At 47.6% G+C, this 17,854-nt stretch overlaps 8 protein-coding genes across 8 annotated transcripts; 3 read left to right on the plus strand and 5 right to left on the minus strand.

Moving 5' to 3' along the window:
* Positions 1 to 455: 455 nt before the first annotated feature.
* On the minus strand, positions 456 to 1,765 carry BDV38DRAFT_266351 (uncharacterized protein). Its single transcript, XM_032056446.1, has 3 exons — positions 769 to 1,765; positions 644 to 709; positions 456 to 578 (listed from the first exon to the last, which is right to left on the minus strand). The coding sequence occupies exons 1-2, from the start codon at positions 1,607 to 1,609 to the stop codon at positions 687 to 689; spliced, it is 864 nt and encodes a 287-aa protein (XP_031906808.1). The 5' UTR covers positions 1,610 to 1,765; the 3' UTR covers positions 456 to 578; positions 644 to 686.
* A 1,012-nt stretch (positions 1,766 to 2,777) lies between these two features.
* BDV38DRAFT_276530 (uncharacterized protein) lies at positions 2,778 to 3,738 on the minus strand (the record flags this gene model as incomplete). The annotated part of the gene is made up of 3 exons (XM_032058234.1): positions 2,778 to 2,924; positions 3,599 to 3,645; positions 3,675 to 3,738. The coding sequence occupies 3 exons, from the start codon at positions 3,736 to 3,738 to the stop codon at positions 2,778 to 2,780; spliced, it is 258 nt and encodes an 85-aa protein (XP_031906809.1).
* A 471-nt stretch (positions 3,739 to 4,209) lies between these two features.
* On the minus strand, positions 4,210 to 5,036 carry BDV38DRAFT_276531 (ER lumen protein-retaining receptor; the record flags this gene model as incomplete). The annotated part of the gene is made up of 2 exons (XM_032058235.1): positions 4,210 to 4,830; positions 4,899 to 5,036. The coding sequence occupies 2 exons, from the start codon at positions 5,034 to 5,036 to the stop codon at positions 4,210 to 4,212; spliced, it is 759 nt and encodes a 252-aa protein (XP_031906810.1).
* A 2,075-nt stretch (positions 5,037 to 7,111) lies between these two features.
* Positions 7,112 to 7,808, plus strand: BDV38DRAFT_266360 (uncharacterized protein). Its single transcript, XM_032056447.1, has one exon. The coding sequence runs from the start codon at positions 7,333 to 7,335 to the stop codon at positions 7,501 to 7,503; it is 171 nt and encodes a 56-aa protein (XP_031906811.1). The 5' UTR covers positions 7,112 to 7,332; the 3' UTR covers positions 7,504 to 7,808.
* On the plus strand, positions 7,791 to 9,706 carry BDV38DRAFT_266369 (SANT/Myb-like DNA-binding domain-containing protein). The gene is made up of 5 exons (XM_032056448.1): positions 7,791 to 8,651; positions 8,711 to 8,758; positions 8,820 to 8,852; positions 8,912 to 8,995; positions 9,045 to 9,706. Exons 1-5 carry the CDS (start codon positions 8,400 to 8,402, stop codon positions 9,084 to 9,086), a joined length of 459 nt encoding a protein of 152 aa, XP_031906812.1. The 5' UTR covers positions 7,791 to 8,399; the 3' UTR covers positions 9,087 to 9,706.
* Positions 9,643 to 12,564, plus strand: BDV38DRAFT_48348 (purine-cytosine permease family protein). The gene is made up of 8 exons (XM_032063424.1): positions 9,643 to 9,693; positions 9,880 to 10,037; positions 10,295 to 10,751; positions 10,807 to 10,960; positions 11,014 to 11,086; positions 11,137 to 11,250; positions 11,314 to 12,019; positions 12,086 to 12,564. The coding sequence occupies exons 3-8, from the start codon at positions 10,296 to 10,298 to the stop codon at positions 12,167 to 12,169; spliced, it is 1,587 nt and encodes a 528-aa protein (XP_031906813.1). The 5' UTR covers positions 9,643 to 9,693; positions 9,880 to 10,037; position 10,295; the 3' UTR covers positions 12,170 to 12,564.
* Positions 12,565 to 12,974: 410 nt separating this feature from the next.
* On the minus strand, positions 12,975 to 14,160 carry cox5b (cytochrome c oxidase subunit IV; the record flags this gene model as incomplete). Its single annotated transcript, XM_032058236.1, has 6 exons — positions 12,975 to 13,063; positions 13,123 to 13,213; positions 13,285 to 13,385; positions 13,505 to 13,663; positions 13,859 to 13,912; positions 14,070 to 14,160. 6 exons carry the CDS (start codon positions 14,158 to 14,160, stop codon positions 12,975 to 12,977), a joined length of 585 nt encoding a protein of 194 aa, XP_031906814.1.
* A 561-nt stretch (positions 14,161 to 14,721) lies between these two features.
* BDV38DRAFT_276535 (SANT/Myb-like DNA-binding domain-containing protein) lies at positions 14,722 to 15,787 on the minus strand (the record flags this gene model as incomplete). Its single annotated transcript, XM_032058237.1, has 2 exons — positions 14,722 to 14,856; positions 14,924 to 15,787. The coding sequence occupies 2 exons, from the start codon at positions 15,785 to 15,787 to the stop codon at positions 14,722 to 14,724; spliced, it is 999 nt and encodes a 332-aa protein (XP_031906815.1).
* Positions 15,788 to 17,854: the final 2,067 nt, after the last annotated feature.

Genomic DNA, 17,854 nt, shown 5'->3' on the forward strand with positions numbered 1-17,854 from the left:
TTTTTTTTTTTTTTTTTTTTTTTTTTTTTTTTTTTTTTTTTAATTTGGAATCCTGGATTCTCTTTGTCATGGTGGGACCGTTCCTTGAATGGGTTGATTACGATTACCAGATTACTGGGGGACTTTTGCATTTTAGCTTCCTTGAGATTTGTAGGAATGGTGACTCTTTTCATTTGGTGGATCAACCAGGGTATATCTCCAGTATCTGAGATAAGATGTCGGGGCTAACAGGTCAAGGATTTGAAGAATAAAACAAATGAAGAAATGAAACAGAAGGCATCAAAAAACGCTAGCTGGTCATGCAATAATCTCGTTATCAAAACTCCGTCCTTGCTAGTAAATCCACGCAGCTGAAAAAAAAAAAAAAAAAAAGGGGAAAAAAAAAAAAAAAAAAAAAAAAAAAAAAACTAGGCAGTCGTCACGCGGGTAATCCCTCGAGGGGATTTCATCGTAGGCCGTTTTCGTGCTTCCACTATTCGTGACAGCGAGGTGTCACCTTCTCGACGAGAATCTAGATACCGTAGTTGTGCCTCACATTGTCGTGCTGTGTAAAGTTTCTTTGCCCCTAGCTCGTGCATCTAATGCCTTCATGATTAGTAGGTAGGTTACCAATGCTACTCGCTGCCTGTGTATGAGACCTCACCTTTTGTGCTATTAAATTATACTTTTCCCTCTCCCAATATTCTCTAGCCCTTATGAGCAATCGGATCTAGACAACCTGGTAATTAGCAGTGGACCAAGATGAGGAGGTAGGTTTGATGTACGTACTCACATCGCTCTCTTCCCACCGAGCCGAGCGGTCTTTGCGCCTGCGCAGCATCCGCATCTGTAGGCGGGCCTCCGACGCGTCCTTGTTGAACTTCTCCCTGAACATCTCCCGGATGTGCTTCCATGCTAGGTTCTGTTCCCGTAACCGTTCAACAAATGCGTCCTCTTCTTCGGCTTGTGGGTCTCGTCGCCCTCGGCCGGGGGCCCGAGGTCGTTGTTGTGAATGAGGATCAACTTGCTCTCGCCGGCGTTCCTGCTCTAATCGTTGAAGCCCTTCCGGATGAGGCAGTATGGTGACTGGTCCTTCGCGACCTGCCACCGTTGGTTTAGGACTTCGCCGAGTCCGCTTAACGGGGTGTGGCGGAGGTGACAGGGCGGCTCCACTGAAGACATAATCTGGGTCGGGAACAGGGCCTAGACCAGCGGTTACAGTTCGCGGGAAATCACTTGGAAAGGGCGCGGTAATTCCCAGTCCATGTGAGGGGACAGATTCAGCCATGCAGTATGCATATTCTTGGGAATGGTGACTGAGAACCGGGCTAGGTCGGGCATGAGCAAAGGAGCTGTCGGGAAGACTGATTGGTGTTAAGATGGCATTGGAAGGGAAAGCTGCCGTGGTATTGTAAGGGTGGTTGACGTCTCCATAGTGGGACTGTGGAGCACCGGTGCTTGTCAGTATATGGCGTCTCTGCGTGGGCATTAAGTCCGCACGTACAGCCTCTACTCCGGGCCATGGAGCTTGATAAGTCTCATAGAAGTTATCCATTCCTTCTTCCGGGTGATGACCGCCTGATCCATACGGGTTTGGCCCGGTATAGTCGCCTGGAGTCCGAGGAAACATGGAGCAAGCCGATAGGAGGACCAACAATATGTAGTGACGGGAGGATCAAACGTTTGATCAGACAACGACAGAAGAAGCAACCACCACAGCGGCAAAGAAAGTGAAATGAACGTATTTATTGGGGCCGAAGGCGGTAGTATATAAGCAATAGTTTTTTTTTGGGGGGGGGGGGAGGGGGAAGCCAATGAAACTTAACGTCCTTCGCAACACGACTGAGGAGAGACTGCTGCATTAAATAGATAGAAGAAACAAAGTGATAATGGTAATGTTATGCAGGTTCATATCCTTAGTAACGCACAACGAGAGAGGGGGAACTGCCTTGCGAGGTAGGCTAGAATCCTTGAATACTTTTTTTTCCCTGTCAACAAGTCCAGAGAGCTCCAAGAGATGTGTAGATACCGCCAACCACGCTTTGCCGCACTAAATCGCTCTCAACCAGAGGTGTAAACTAGACGATGAGCCCGCATTTAAGCGCCAACTTATCCCGATAGAAAACATTGGCGTCTTAGGAAAAGCCATGGCTCATCCTTTGACATAACTATGGGGAGAAGAATTCCAGCCCCCAAACTTTCGGGGGCGCAGACTTTGCATTTCAAAGGCCCACATGGCTGTTCGATGGCAAGGCAGCACCTGCGATCATAGTCCCAGTGCTCTGGATCTCCAGGGGTGGAAACCATGGGTTGGACATCATGGCAAAGGAATGGGATCGGTGCTTAGCGGCCCGCCGTATCCTAGAATTAGAAGGACGGTCGGGGGGAAATTAGCGCTGGATCTGACAAGAAAATAAAATACTAGTAATAATAAACAGACTTTTGCCAGGTTCAATTGAAAGGAAGGGTCATTTTGGAAGGAACAAAAAAAAAAACATTTAGAAAAGAAAATCAAATCAAATCAAATAAAAAAAAAATAATAATAATACATTGAAAAATAAAAATTACTAAAAACAAATTTCCCGGACACAATGCAAGCGAAGGTCATTCTATGACTTCTAGTCACTACACGAGTGGGGAGGCCTAAAGGGCCGGAGAAGTTGATAGATAAGCTACTAGTGTGTAGCCCCAATAATGATAGGGTCATCAACTAGGATTCCTTACCTGGACAAAATCCGGAACGAGTGAGTCTATGGAATGGAGAGGCACAAGACACATAGAACCATTTGCTCCATCGACTAAGACTCGAATACCCCCATAGGGTCCAGTTTCCCATCACCAGAGCAGGTAAAGCTTGTGGATGGGCCGCTCCGGAAGAACCAAAGCGGGTCATTAAGCGCTGCTTCGTTGCTGCGGCTGCAAATCCCCGGTGGGTTCGGAACGAACTAGTCAAAATTAGCGGGATTGACAGGACTGGGGATATTGCTCGCTCTGACCACCACGATGACATTTCAACTCTTTCAACAGCTGAGTCTAGCAAAGTTAGTGACCTAGACTCTCAGACATAAGGTAGTAATCCTCAAGAATCCTCCCGGTGGTGTGCATCCAAATGATCCAACCAGCGCCACGTGTCTCCGACGATTTCAAATGGTTAGGCGCCAGATGAGATGAGAGATTGGCTCTGAGCCCTCATTTCCAGACCGTCAGCGGTGGATCTCGGGAGTCGGGATGGCACAAGCGCTTAAACAAGATCAATCACGGGATATTTTTCTCGCCATGATCATGAAGAACACACCCCATTTCTCCCCTCCCCTCTCTTCTCCGGCCCCCCAAACACAGCATATTGAGGCTGATGGTCGTGTAATTTTCTGGTCGACCTCTCACCACCATCCATGCAAACGAAGGACGGATATGGCAATGATGCATCTCCATGGGTGACGGGAAGGAAGTGGCACGTGATGTCACAGGATTGGGGCTAAAACTGGAAGGGGAAGAGCTAATTAAAAAGAATTTCAAATTAACATCAGCCCATCACCTATAGCTTACCAGTTTGCACACGCTGCCCTCGGTACTTAGTAAACAATAGTATGGGACAGGGATTCACGAACCTCTTTCCCACCCCCAAAGCCGACTTCCGAACGCTGATCAGGCAGTTTTGTCCTCTAACTTCGACTTGGCCCCCTTCCTTTGTTTACCAAACATGGATGTAGTCTCAACGGCCTTGATATGGGGTCCGTGGCTATGAAATGGCGCAGCCATGGCTCAGAGCAATTCTTGAAACAACGGTTCCACGGTCTTTTTTTTCATTAATGCTTCTTTCATGGAAGGATAGGCTTGCTTTAACTGATGTTCTTATTTGCTATTACTATTTTTTCAGTCCATTTCTCCAATTATTTCCCCCTCTCTTCAACTCCGCCCCTCCCCTCTTTCCCCTTCCCGGCCCATGCAGATTACCATTTATAATTATATCAAATCAGGGTCCCTAAGGCCCTGACAGGGCTGATTTAATTCCAAAAATAGTATCCATCATTCCAATTTCAGTCTCACATCGAATATTAGTCGATCGCTACTACTTCGAAATCTCAATGTCAGGTGTACTTGAATGTAAAAGTCAGAATCATGATGACACAAACCCCAAAATAAACCAGAAATACAGATACACACATGTCAAACCTGCAGTAAAAAGCCTTCTAGAAGCAAAAATTCTTCCTCCGTCGTCAATTCAATTGATCACTTCTGGTTGTCCGTCACATCAGGAGAATGCTTGTGCTGTGTTTGCTGGTTTGCGTGCTCTTCCCAAGTGTCCTCTTCGTCCTCCAGAAATCCCTCCAGTCGGTCGTCACCTGCACTGCTGGGCTTGGGATGGCGACTCTCGTTTAGTGTGTCATCTGCGGAGATACTGATCCCTCGAGCTCCCCAGCGATTGTTTCTCGGCCGTTCACCATCAGCCCCATGTCCGACTTCTGCTCCTTCATCATGCAGGTGCTGTTCTTCATCGACGCTCCTTCGCTGCCTGAAACTCAACACTTTGTTGACCAGCCAGCTGTTCCGGAAATCCTCCGAGTCTACAACACCACCATTGCGGAGTTTCACACGCTGCCGCGTGTAGTAGACCCAAGCGAAGTCAATGTAGAACGCGGTCTGGACGATGCCAAAAATATCTGAAATAGGGTCCCAGTAATGAGAGACAAATCCCCTATACAGCCAATTCAGAATGTAAAATCCCCGGTAGGAACCTAATGTAAGGAGATAATAGGAGTCGATGACAGTGGGGACGGTGGTCTGGCGTAGGAGCAGTAATTGGGGTAGCACGCAAACGGATTCCAGGACGATCGAGAATGTCCACCAAATCTATATAGCACAGGCCCCGCATCGTTAGTCTAGTTTACAACAAATTATCTATCCCTAGTTTAACTCACCTCCGTGAACCATCTCTGTGGCCAAGGATGCCTGAATATTAGCGTCAAGATGGGTGCTAACACTAAAGACGCCGCAGCAGAGCCCAAAGCCAGTTTCCATGCCCTCTCCCTTTCCCGTGTCCGGGGAAATACCTTCATCATCAAGAAGATGATATATGCCGAAGAGAAGATGTAAAAGAGCTTGAAAAACACGAGATAAAAGGTCCCCCATCCCCTCCCTAGGAATAATTCAAGATAACGACTGAGAAAGACCATCATATATAGAACCTGGGTAAGAAGCGAAACACCTGTGATGAAAAGCAGTCGGTGAGTATAATACCTAACAAAAACTAGGGGCAGCTTACTGACCTTCCGCGCTCTTGTTGCGATGGATGGCCCACAGCAGGATGCATTTTGAAGAGATATGGGCGAGATCGCCTAACATGCGAAAAATGTTCCACTTTGGGTCCATCGTATTGTGTTATCTAACGCAGAGTCTCTCAAGTATATGGCTTGTGGGTAGGGGTTCAACGTTCACGAATCACGACACTATCCAAGCAATAGCCATCAAGCCAGTCCGAGTGCTGCTAAGAGACCTACTACCTCGCTATTCCCTGCCCTTCCCGAAGCTATCAGGATAGTACTCGAAAGCTTCGCGTAGTGTTGTACAATTGCTGCTTCGTAACCACAGATTGGAATGTGCGACCACGACCAGAGTTCAATAAAGTGACAACGTGGCCAAAGGGAAGCCGTGCTAGAAGGAAGCAGATGGCAGGAGAAAGGGCGGTCAGCACGTAGAGGACACGGAGAGATTCTGTCCTACAGATGTGTCATGTATCTCGGTATCTCCAGAGCACAGAAGGCACGGGAGCTGAGCTCATGCAGCACGGGATCCACGCCGAATCCGGGGCCGCGTGTACATCACGTGACTTATTCTTATCAGTGATGACGTCAATCAGTCCTCTGAGCGCATGCTGGAACTAAGTGGTGTGCTCCGTATGTATAAAGCACTACCATTATTTTCTAATTCAAGATCGTACCGATCAGTATATCGAGTTAGTTAATGGACTCGAGGATTCGAAAGGCATCACCAATAAGCAGATCTACTACAGTAGCTATGGAAAGATATCACTCCAAGAACCGATGTCAAGTTGATGCTAAAAGATCACGCGCCCCTTCTGCTCTCTCTCTCTATATAGATTATATGCACGAACCCGACTATGACTATATGTACACAACAACGACCACCTCCTTCTTCTATTTATATATTGTTTCTTACAGAAGCATTCAGAAAATGATAAATAAGGATAACAACAACAACGATAATAATAAACACAATATAACCTTGCAATATGATCTGATCTAACGGTGCAGATGTCATGTTGACACACAGGTACCAATTAACTATACTTAATTGATTTATGGTTGAGCGTTACCCCACTTTTTCATAGTTAATTTCGAGTACGCGGATTGAAAAGGGATGAAAACTCAAAAACGACAAACCTGATTCTTACCCATGAGCGTACTCATTTTATTTTTTATTTTTTATTATTTTTATTTACCTGCCTGCCAAGTAAGACAGATTAATGTCGCCCTAGTAGTAGTCGGTGGTGGCCAGAGCTCACTGGGTAAACAGCCCCTCACAACAGGCGATGTCAGACTGTTTGGCCCCAACTGGACAACTGCAGCATTGTCAGGTTAGCCCGGAAAGAAAGACCAGGGTTGAAATGGAGCTCTATGGACCGACACGGTTTTGTCTAGACTGATATTTGTAGATTACCCCGTTAAGTGTTCAACAATGCTGGTTTGTCACCTACCTAGTGTTTGACATGGAGGGCTTTGGTGGCTGGTAAATTAAGCTAAGTCGTGAAGTCTCGACCATAGTATAATCATCGGAGCGTTACAGAGAATCTGATACTACAGGAATTTGGAAGACTGAAGCTTGTAGTATATACGCCGTTTCCGGTATCCTTGAACATTTTAGGGTGAAGGAAACCGTTAGAATAGGACCTTAATACTAGTAGAAACGTTCTTTATCATGCTTTTTTTTCTTTTCTTTTCTTTTTGTTAGGTGTGCTATTCTTGTGAATTTCTTGCAGAATGGATTAAATACGGGGGGATAAAGGAAGGAGAAAATAAGTGAATAATTATTATGATTTATTATAAAAAGCAAAGCAAGCTCGGAGACGTCGGGATTGGTGCTTTTCTCTAGTACAGAATTAATTTGGATGCCCCTCAGCTGTAACTGTACAGGAACTTTACTGTACAAGTAAAGTATTCTCCTCTCAGCTCACCCTTCACCTTTTCTTTTTCTCACTCGTTCATACTCTCTCTTGTGTATCATTTATTTCTCTATTCCATGTAACTTCGCCTCTTTGTTTCCTTCTATTTGATTTGATCCGAACCCTTGAGGAAAAAAGAGTCCCTCATCAGCCATGAACTTTGACCAGTGCGTATGCTGCCTATTGATCTTCTGCACTCTTTTCTTCTGACCGGATCATCTTATCGTCGCTCATCCAGTACTCCTCCTCTATCGTACTATTTCCAGCCTTTGTATCCCCATACTGCTACTCCTCCACCTTCTGCTCTTCCTATGCCAGAAAAGTTCTCGAATGATTGTGCCTAAGCCTGTTCATATATATACTTTTTTCTCCTTGTTAACTATCATTTTCCTTTTCCGATTTCCATCTCCCTCAACATCCTGCATCATCGGGTCCCGCTGTTAAGTTTGATATCTTATCATTTCCTTCCCGATTAACTCCCACATCTATACTGTACAAGCATCAACCTCACCGAGCATTCATATGCACGTAATCTACTCAACCACTTTCACATTCCTGTACGTGCCGTACATGGTTGACATCCTGCAGCGCTACTGCCACACCGTGGGATGCGCCCGTGTCATCGTCATTGTTTTTTTTTTTTTTTCCCGGTGTAACCAAGAGCTGCTTTCCCTGGACTGGACAGGCCAATCTACACTGGAGTAACAGATTGCTAATCTCTTAAGCATGTATATTTACAGATGAATCGACGCAGCGTGATTGGGAATACTGCGCATCGTCCACCATGTCGTAAGTTGGTTCCTCCTCGTCCTTCCCTTCCCGGGGAAAAAGAGGCTTCGGTAGTGCGGCGCAATAACGGCCTTTGCCTCCCCTTGCCCTCTTCGTCCGTATATATATAGTCCTTGTGTCATGTGCTTCTTTTACTTCTTTCGTTCTTTGGTCCGTCACATGTGACTTGCACAGTTGAATGGCCTTGAGTTTACCCGTTCGTTGATGATTCTTACTCGTTCGATTGGTATACTTATATTGTGTCATTCCTGTTTCATCTGAGTCACTGTTCACCATTCCTTAACACAATTCACCATCTCAACTCCTGCTTCTTCTTCCCTGACACTCAGCTAGAACCTCTCCAACCTCCAAACGTGTCAAGGCGTCTCCATCGACCAGCGCGCCATCTCACCTGTTAGTTCCGCAGCAGGTCAATCCATTTCAAAGAGTGCCTTCATTCGAGGGCATTCCTATGCCCCAACCCCAGCTTTCTCCCCCAAACCCCAAAAAGCGCCGTGCTTCGCCCCAGATAAGCACTGCGGCAACCATGACAGCATCTGGGTCTACAGCCGCTGTGGGCGAGGCCGCGCTTGAACCTGGGCCAGGAGCGCCAGAAGCTCCGCCCAAGAAGAAAGGAAGGACCAACACTCCGTGGACTGCGGAGGAAGAACAGCGACTAAAGACAATGCGCGATGCCGGTCGCAGCTGGAGTGAGATTGCTAAGGTAGGCCGCTGTCGGCTCCTACCCATGGTCTCGGATATGTTACTAATTGGAACTAATAGACATTTCCTGCTCGAACCGAAGGGAGTGTTAAGAAGCACTGGTATAAGGTAGCGTTTCAGCCATTATCCCGGATAGCGTTATCATCCAGTGACTAATATTCCCAATTAGGATATGCACTATGCCGAGTTTGATGAAGATGAGGTAAATTATAGCGCTTCGAAGAGGGCCTCTTTTATCATTCTGTGTCTGACAGCATGCAGTCTATAGCACTCCGCGAGGCAATCAAGGAATATGAGGCGAGCAAATGGAAAGTCATCGGGCAAAAAGTTGGAAAACCGGCAAAAGTGAGCCCCAAGAATCCTAATCTGAGTCCAATCTTTGACATGGATGCAGGCATGTGAACAGTATGCGAAAGAGCACTTTAAGGACCTCTAGACGTTCGGCGGAATTTGACGAAGACATGATTATCAGTGCATGAGATATCTGAAACGTTCGTTCATGTTGCTGGGGAACTGGGTTCGCGCAACGGCGATGCATGCTCTTTTATTTTCAATTTCTATTTGGCAACAATTTGCACACTACTTGGCGAAGTGCTTGGAGTTGGCCTTGCTGTCCTTTCGTTTTGTTCTTCTCTTCTCTTCCTTTACACTTGGAATACCCCACTTGCCGTTTACAACTCTTGATTCGCAAGCCATGATAACCCTCTAAACCAATGCGATGAACCTGCCTCATATCCAAGCCTTGAAGAGGCACAAATAGACCGACCCGTCAGTGCTTCTACCAATATGCCGTCTTAACAAACGACTGTAGATATTGCGCCTAATTCATATGTAATCGGCGATCAATCTCTACACTAGCAACTGGAAGCTCCATGAGTTCCGCACCTATGTCATTTTATGTATGTTGAGTTCTCCATGATTCAAAGGTACGTCAATAACGGTGGTAGCCTATCATTGGCGGAATCCGCTATCGGAGCGGAGAACCGAACGACTTCCCCGCGGCAAGAAAGTGGGAATCTTTCTTCCCTCTCAGAATAAAAAAGGTGACATTCCCTTTGCCACTTCTTTACTCGAGTCGTCTTGTTCACGAAGCGTCCATAACCCTGACAAGCTTTCTCCGTATCGCAACGGGCTCGTGTATATACCCCCCAGGTGAACTCCATCACACCTTTTCTAGGAAAAGATTTCCGTTTGATCCAATTGAGAACTCGATTGGCTAACTTTTTGAGTCTTCAAAGTCGTAGTTGCAATAACTGATTCACCAAAGTCGTTGGGAAAAAACAAAAAGCAATTGTTCCGAGTACAACTCTCCCGTCTTCTCACAGGATCTCTATGCAAGGGATGGCTATCATGAAGACAAGTAGCGTGGTTTTGTCTGTCGATCAAGGTATCTAGGTAATACGCCTGCATGATGACCGGTGTTCGGCAACGCTGTCACACACAGATCTGATGCAATATACCCGGCCATGACTCGTGTGTTTCTTGGCTTGTTGTCCTCGGACGTGGGTGTAGATGATGTGGCAGCAGTTGTCGTTCTGAGAATATACGGTTGAACTTGATCTGGATAATTCCAGCGAAAGGACTCATGCGCGCTTTTTTAACCCTCAGTTTCTACATGGGTTGATACTGACTTGATAGTAGTAGCATGTCCTCGGAACCTCCTCTGTCTACCCTAAGGGTAACCTCTGAAAAAGAACCGTCAAAGACTCCCTTCACTGATCACCCGTCCCATACTGCAGAGTATGATGGAGAGGGTTGCGATGCGCCGGACGGCCCTTTCTTGTCGCCACGCATTGCTGCATATGTTAGGAGATTTGAAAACCAACTGATCGAATACAACCTGGAAGCCCGTGGTATTGAAAGGGTGCAACAACATGAACGGATGAAAAAGTTGACTTGGGTCTCGTACCTGCAAGCGTTCTTGCTCTGGGTCTCAATCAATTTGGCGGCCAACAACATTACCCTAGGAATGCTGGGGCCCGTTGTGTACGGCTTGAGCTTCCTGGATTCGGCACTTTGTGCGGTTCTGGGTGCTTTCGTTGGCGCATTAGTTGCCTCATGGATGGCTACATGGGGGCCAGTCTCCGGCGTCCGGACTATGGTGGGCTTTCCCCAGGCTAAACCGACTATTATGCTGTATACTAAATATGATATAGGCATTCGGACGCTATACGATGGGGTGGTGGCCGAGCAAGATTGTTGTCATCCTGAATCTGATCCAAATGCTTGGGTACTCCTTAATTGATTGCGTAGTATGCGGGCAGATCTTATCTGCCGTGTCACCAAATGGGAACATGTCGGTAGCTGTCGGTAGGTAGTCATGGTGTTGAGAATTTCAATTACACGTGCTGATCTAATGGTAGGCATCGTGATCATCGCAGTCAGTTGCTGGGTGATAGCCACGTTCGGCTATCAGGTCTTCCATTACTATGAACGGTTGGTGTGGATGCCCTTAATGAGTTTAGTCGTGTACTGACTGCGTCAAGCTTCGCATTCCTTCCCCAGATTATCGTAGTCTCTATACTCTACGCTGTGTCTTCATCAAAATTTGATCTGTCCGCGCCTTCAATCGGGGATCCTCGCACGCTCGCTGGGAATCGGTACGCCTTCATGACTTTTGCTATGCTGCTGTGGCCATGACTGATACGATTACATTTCATTAGGTTGTCATTCTTCTCTATCTGTCTCAGTGCTGCAATCACCTATGCCCCGTTAGCGGCCGACTTCTTCGTCTATTACCCTGAGAGAACATCCCGAGTGACGCTCTTCTCACTTTCATTGGTAGGCCTCATTGTATCATTCACTATGGCGTTTCTTGTCGGTATCGGACTTGCATCTGGTATCTCGAGTCATCCAGAGTATGGCGCAGCATACTCTAGGGGTGCAGGGGCACTTATCGTCGAAGGATTCGGGCCTCTCCATGGGTTCGGCAAGTTCTGCTCGGTGGTTGTTGCGCTAGGACTCATCGCAAATACCATCCCACCGACCTATTCCGCCGGTGTCGACTTCCAGGTTCTTGGACGGTACGCCGAAAAGGTCCCGAGAGCTATATGGAACACCATCGGCGTTATAATCTACACCGTCTGCGCATTAGTTGGTCGAAGCAACCTTTCCGACATATTCACCAATTTCCTCGCTCTCATGGGCTACTGGGTCGCAATATGGTTCGCCATCATTCTCGAAGAGCGATTTATCTTCCGACTCCGTACTGGGTATAACTGGAATGTGTGGAATGACCCCTCAAAGCTACCTGTGGGCATCGCCGCGTTTGTTGCCTTCGTGGTCGGTTGGGTCGGCGCAATCCTGTGCATGGCGCAAGTATGGTATATTGGTCCTCTTTCTAGATTAGTGGGTGAATATGGCGCAGATGTAAGTGATACATTGCTATCCTCACTACCCTAACAAACCTAAGAGGATATATCTAATCTCGGATAGATGGGTAACTACGTCGGATTCACCTGGGCTGGTCTTGTATACCCGCCATTACGGTATGTCGAGCTGCGCATGTTGGGCCGGTAAACGCCTAAGAATCTCCGGAATACCTGCAATCAACCGATTCCTGTCGACTCATATCTTGAAGAGGTGCATACACCCAAGCCCATCCCTTGCTTCATATAAGCGTCGTCCTGAGCCAACAGGAAACAACAAGAGACCAAAATGTCATATCCAGTGGATTTCACCAAAAGTAACAGTCTGAGCATAATATCGCTCTTTGCCCTTAAAGCTACACAATCATTTATCTTCCCAGCTAATCTCTATTCTGGGAGTCTGTCTATCAGCCCCAGCATAAATCATGTATTGTACCCGTGACAAAGCTTACTCTACTTCTCTTGGCTATTTCTCACTCCGTTATTCTCAATCCTTAACAATGACATTAGTGCAATCACATATGTGAGATAAGTATAATCGTTATTATCCGATTTCTGGACATACAGGTGTAAGAGAGCGACATGGGTAAGCGGAAAATACAACCATAGACATTGGTTCGGAGGGAAGGAAGATTGGCACGTGATAGTGATCGAGATACGTAAATTTCCCGGACTTACCGCATCATGCCACCCGATATTATTCTTTGTCTCGCTAGCAAATAACCATGGAGAGAGTTTTAGAGCTAGCCCTATTGGACTATGTAGGCAAAAAGAAAAGGGCAAGAAAACTAATAATCAATTAGACACCAATCACTTCTTTCAACTCAACTATTCTACAAGAGACAAATGCCGGATTCAACAAAGATATAGCCACCCCCCTTCTCTCTTTTTCATGATTCCTGTGTTCTTTTCCCCGTGAGGCGAAAACATGACTGCGCTATTATTGTGTCAAAATTTTACCGGTACCAGTACTCAGGCTTGACGTAGTCGGCGAAAGTCTTGGGCTCCTCGGGAGCGGGGTGGCCGTGGCCGTGGCCGTGATCGTCTGGTAGGGCTGAGTAAGCAGGGGTATTTGGAAAGCTTCAATAGTCGAAGGAGACTTACGGTCATGGGCATCCTCCAAGGGTCCGATGTAGTTCAGCTTGACGACGTTGCCGCACTCGCCGCAGCGCTCGATGGGGCGGTCACGAGAGACCTGCATTGATCCAATTAGTATTCCGCGCGCAGGTACAGAGCATGCCACTCAATGGCAATACAAAGACTTACGGTCAGCCAGTTGACGGTGTGGGAGTCAGCGGGGAAACCAGTGCAACCAGCATACTGCTCGTCACCGGCACCGTTGACGATGATGGGGTTCTCGAGAGTTCCTGTAAGGCATAGCGTGTCAGTCAGGGTTCGTCGACGTCGGTATCACTGTAGTGGTTCCATTTGAATGTACACGCATGTAGACCACCAAAAAAAATCGTAGGAGCTTAAGGGAGCGTACCCTTCCGGGAGGCATCGAGGGGCCTCATGTCGAAGATATCAATGCCCTGCATCTTTCCGACAAGTTCCAGACGTTCGAGACCAGTGGCCTGCTCGATGTCGGAGGGAACGGTACCGGACTTAGCACCGGGGGGGACAAGGTCCTCCTCGGTCTTGATCTCTGTTGTGCAAAAGAACCGGTCAGCATCGTTTGCAATAGCGTAGTGGGTGATGAATCAAAATGTCGAAGAGATGATAGGACTGCGATGGAGGGTTACTCCAATGACATAATTCGTAGTTACAAGAGCATACGAATTGGGTATACGGCTATAGACGGGCATTGGCCGATCGTATGACAACGGGTCTGGATACCAACCTTCGAAAGAAAGGATCTTGCCATCCTTCTCAACGCCATACTTCGCCTTGTTGGCTGCAAACAAAGACTCAATGTTAGCTAGTACGTCAACAAGACTGCCTTGGCTGTGGACATATCCCATTTCCCGGACCCAATGGGTTCACAGGAAGGGTGGTGACTGCGACGAAGGCTCTCAAGAGGCGGTCTTGAATTTGGCATTGGGCTCACGTACAGCGGATGACGGAGGAGGAGAAAGGGCGGGCAGCAACGGCCCTGACGGGAGTGCGCCGTGCGAGGGCGAAGGCTGTGCGTTGGAGGAACATTGTCCTGGTGAATTGGGGCTATAACGGCGGAGGAGGGAGGTGAGGACGTTTGGAGCAGAGGGAGTTTGGAGGTTTGAGGTGAGTTTGAAGCCGCTTCGGCCCGTGGTCGGGCGAATAGTCAGCAGTGCGGGTTGATTGGTTGCGGAGCTGCTACGGCCGCCCGGGCTGACCACTTGGGCACCAATTGCCCGATTCGAGGCCTGATAGGGCTTAGGGTTCGTGCATCTACATCATCTGATGTTTATCACAAGGGCTACATCGTGCTTTGCTCACGCAGAAGGAGCTCAATGGTCGTTGACTCATTGATATTCGGAGGGAAACACCGTGTGGCAACTTGGAAAAAACAAATGGAATTACTATTCACGTTGGGCATCGCTAAATGGATATGATACATACATTATCCTCTACCTTTCACCAAGTTGTCTGGTATAGAGCTAAACCGTGGCCATCCAAATTCCCATTACAGCCTACCAAGAAACGAAAGTGGTAATGATTAAGACGTAACAAAGCAGATATTAGGGGAGCGTACGCCGGCGCTAATGGAACCACATCCACTCGTAACTATGATGGAGGGTTTTCAAGCTGAGAAGCCCTCTCTCGACAAGCTGCTGGTGTGAAACCATTGCCAACTTTCCCCGCAATGATACGCCAGCGGTCGTTCTCATACTCCTGGACTGCACGCTGTAGCCGTTGGACCTGTCCACAAAAAGTCAGTATCCTCTGTCCTGCCTGTGTAACACCAATATGGGTTGGAAATGCGCACCATTTCATCGCTCCATGCCACGTCCTTAGCTTTCAACTTGGTGCAGTACCGGACCTGCAATGTACCACTTGTTCGTCCCGGGAAGAAATCGGCGATTTGTTTCCATGTTAAGTTTTTGTTCTCTTTCAGTTCTACCAGCAAAGCGTCCTCTTCCGGCGTAAATTTGAGCTTGGGTCCCCGTGGCCTGGGTGCTGGTTCGGGCATCCCAGGCTGACCGACCACACTTGGCGGGCCAGAGGGGAATGGAGAAGATTCCATATTCATACCATGGCGCTGGGAGTCGCGTAATGACGCGTGTGGGGGGAGACGATGGTGGTGGTGATGTTGTGGGAGGGCCACCGAATCCTGCGGTCCAAGGTCGTGGCCTTGCATCTGATGATGTTGCCCAGCGTCCCCATGAACCGAGAAGAGCATCTCGGGTGAGTGGTGCGTCGGTTCAGCAGACGATTCTGATGGGAGGATGGATAACTGTGGCCTGAGCCCATGATTTGCGTCATCGCCTTCTCCCTCAGTTTCGGAAAGGTGCCGTTTTTTACCCCGCTGCATCGACGGGATATCGAAGCTGGTCGGTGTGTATTGTACCGGAAGCTGCCGTGAAAGCATCTGGGCCGGTGTGAGAACGACTTGTTGGGGGAGTCCATGGGGATTCGCGGTTGGGAGAACGGTCGCGTTTGCATGATGGTGCTCAAATGCCGTGCTGCGCGAACTTCCTTGCTGGAAAGGAGTATCTGGCGGCTTCGGATGTTGCAGTTGTGGCTGATGCGTGTGGTAAACAAGCGTACTTGTATGTTCCTCGGGCTTGCAGCTGGCATGTTGAGCATAATCAATGGCATAGTCTCGATATTCCGCCAGCGTCGCAGACATACATCAGCGCTGCTAGAGCATAAAAGCCCTGGCAGGCTATCTGATCACGTTTATAAAAGAAAGAGGGAAGTACGTCTGAGCGGGACGCGGAGGTGTCAACGCGGATAGATGACACTTCGCCGAAAGAGTGACAAAGACCGATATTTGAATGGGAAACAGTGGGCTGATTCTTGAGACGTGGGACCAGAAAAAGAAAAGCACCCTCTCCCCATACACTATACAGAGACCTTGATCAAAAGTACCCAAGCCTCATGCATTTGCTAGTTACTAGCCAAGTTCAAAGGCCCGAAGCTGTTCCAGAGTCAGAGACACACACGGGTCTAGAATTTGGTACTGGGGTCGGTTTAGGGTCACGGCAAGGAGGAAGAGGGGAATGGTGGTAACTCGGAGATATCAGGGGATGGTCAGAATCATTTAGAAGAGGGGTGAGATGAAGACGACCTGTACGGTCGCCTTGTACCGAAGCTGGGTAAAGGGGATGGATTAGATTGCGCTCACCAGGGGATGCGACGGTTTCTCGAGCTAGACCGCTTCCAAAAGGCTCTCGTTCTTCAACCGGTGCAAGATGTCCAAGAAGAAATGGGAAAATCGACTTTGCCAGATCTGAGTCGTAAAGGATTTTAGGTACTTTTTTTTTTTTTCAATCCAAGATGATCAGCAATTAGAATTCTCCAAACGGGTTGCAACCCGTGGACCCCCGTTGCTTGATAATGCAGAAACGTCAGGAAAAGGAATTGTGGTATAACGAATGTCACGACAAATCTGGACTCTTTCCCTCCCTCCGTCTACGTTGTTGTGCACCAAAGTTCAAATTGATAGGTTGTAGGATATATAACGATATCAATAGTGGACGGTAGAGGAAAAGTTCTGGAAGATAACAGCAAATGGGAAAGACGAAAAAGAAAAAACCAAGGTGAGTAGTATTTCGGATTTGAGCGAGACAGCCGAAGTATACGTCCAGAATGAGCAAGATGCAGGTGGGTACAAAGGGTGGAAATAAAATACAAATCTCCAGGTTTAGAAAATAAAATAAAACAAAAAAATAAGCCAACTTAAAAATTCTGGATTAAAAAAAAATAAATTCAAATAAATAAATTCAAATCAATCCAACCCGAAATAATCAAAGTGAGAAAAATCAAATCTCCAAAAAATCAAATCAATTCACGTCAGCCATTTGACGGACCTGCGTTCCAGTCAAGCTTAGCCTGCAGAGGAGGCCCAGAAGGGACAACGGTCATCTAGTCCGCCAACACGGCGAGGTTGCTAGATCACCGGTTGCGACTCACCGAGCCGTCTAGCAGAGTGCCAAGGCATGACCGAGTCGTGGAGAAAGAAAGATAGGGCACCCAGGAATGGCCGGGATGAAACACTAAGCTAACAAAGAGTCTCACATTGTGTGGTTAGAGAACCCGCGCTCTTGGATTCCCATACAAACAAGAATATGATCAACAAAAGCGGGGAGATCCCACGACCAGTTCTTACGTATGTACGAGATCCTAAGAATGAGTTAAGTTAACTTGTACTGTAGTAGAGGGTGCGTATTATACGGAAGTAGTCAAGTGGATAGATAGGTAGGATAGAGGCAGGTATCGGGTCAAGGGAAACAAACCGGCCGTCAGAAACCTGTCAGTGTGCTGCAACTAGCTCAGGTAATCGATCCTCGTTGACCTTTGCCCCCCTGTCAGGAATCAGGACCAGGGCTGTCGTACGTCGTCGCATCATCTCCACTCAGTGGTACGCTAATGGACGAGCGTGAGCAGTCCCGGCGAGACATCCACGAGGGAAGGATGGCTAGCGGAGCGTGCTAGTATGCTGTTTGGTGGACCATCCATTGTAGGCTCCAGGGAAATCCAACCAAGCCTTCTAAAGTCGAGTCACTGGAGAACGACCCTGGCCCTAAATACTCCCCATAGCCTCGAACTGGAGTGGGAACCCGGAGTTGTTTGACGGTACATACCAACTTGCTGCTTGGAAGAACAAGGGTGAACGGTCTTTTCCCAACAATAGTTTCTGAGAAATTTGATAAATTTTCTTTTTCTTTTCTCCTTCTCTCTTTTTTTTTTTTTT

The sequence above is a fragment of the Aspergillus pseudotamarii genome (assembly GCF_009193445.1).
Source record: "Aspergillus pseudotamarii strain CBS 117625 unplaced genomic scaffold BDV38scaffold_152, whole genome shotgun sequence".
Classification (NCBI taxonomy): Eukaryota; Fungi; Ascomycota; class Eurotiomycetes; order Eurotiales; family Aspergillaceae; genus Aspergillus; species Aspergillus pseudotamarii.

Coding starts and splice junctions, on each gene's coding strand:
- BDV38DRAFT_48348 (XM_032063424.1), top strand. CDS start 10,296: ATGTCCTCGGAACCTCCTCTGTCTACCCTAAGGGTAACCTCTGAAAAA. Junction 10,961..11,013: donor GAACATGTCGGTAGCTGTCG/GTAGGTAGTCAT, acceptor ATCTAATGGTAG/GCATCGTGATCATCGCAGTC. Junction 11,087..11,136: donor GTCTTCCATTACTATGAACG/GTTGGTGTGGAT, acceptor GACTGCGTCAAG/CTTCGCATTCCTTCCCCAGA.
- BDV38DRAFT_266369 (XM_032056448.1), top strand. CDS start 8,400: ATGCCCCAACCCCAGCTTTCTCCCCCAAACCCCAAAAAGCGCCGTGCT. Junction 8,652..8,710: donor GCTGGAGTGAGATTGCTAAG/GTAGGCCGCTGT, acceptor TGGAACTAATAG/ACATTTCCTGCTCGAACCGA. Junction 8,996..9,044: donor AAGTTGGAAAACCGGCAAAA/GTGAGCCCCAAG, acceptor ACATGGATGCAG/GCATGTGAACAGTATGCGAA.
- BDV38DRAFT_266351 (XM_032056446.1), bottom strand. CDS start 1,609: ATGTTTCCTCGGACTCCAGGCGACTATACCGGGCCAAACCCGTATGGA. Junction 710..768: donor GTGGGAAGAGAGCGATGTGA/GTACGTACATCA, acceptor CAGGTTGTCTAG/ATCCGATTGCTCATAAGGGC.
- BDV38DRAFT_266360 (XM_032056447.1), top strand. CDS start 7,333: ATGCTGCCTATTGATCTTCTGCACTCTTTTCTTCTGACCGGATCATCT.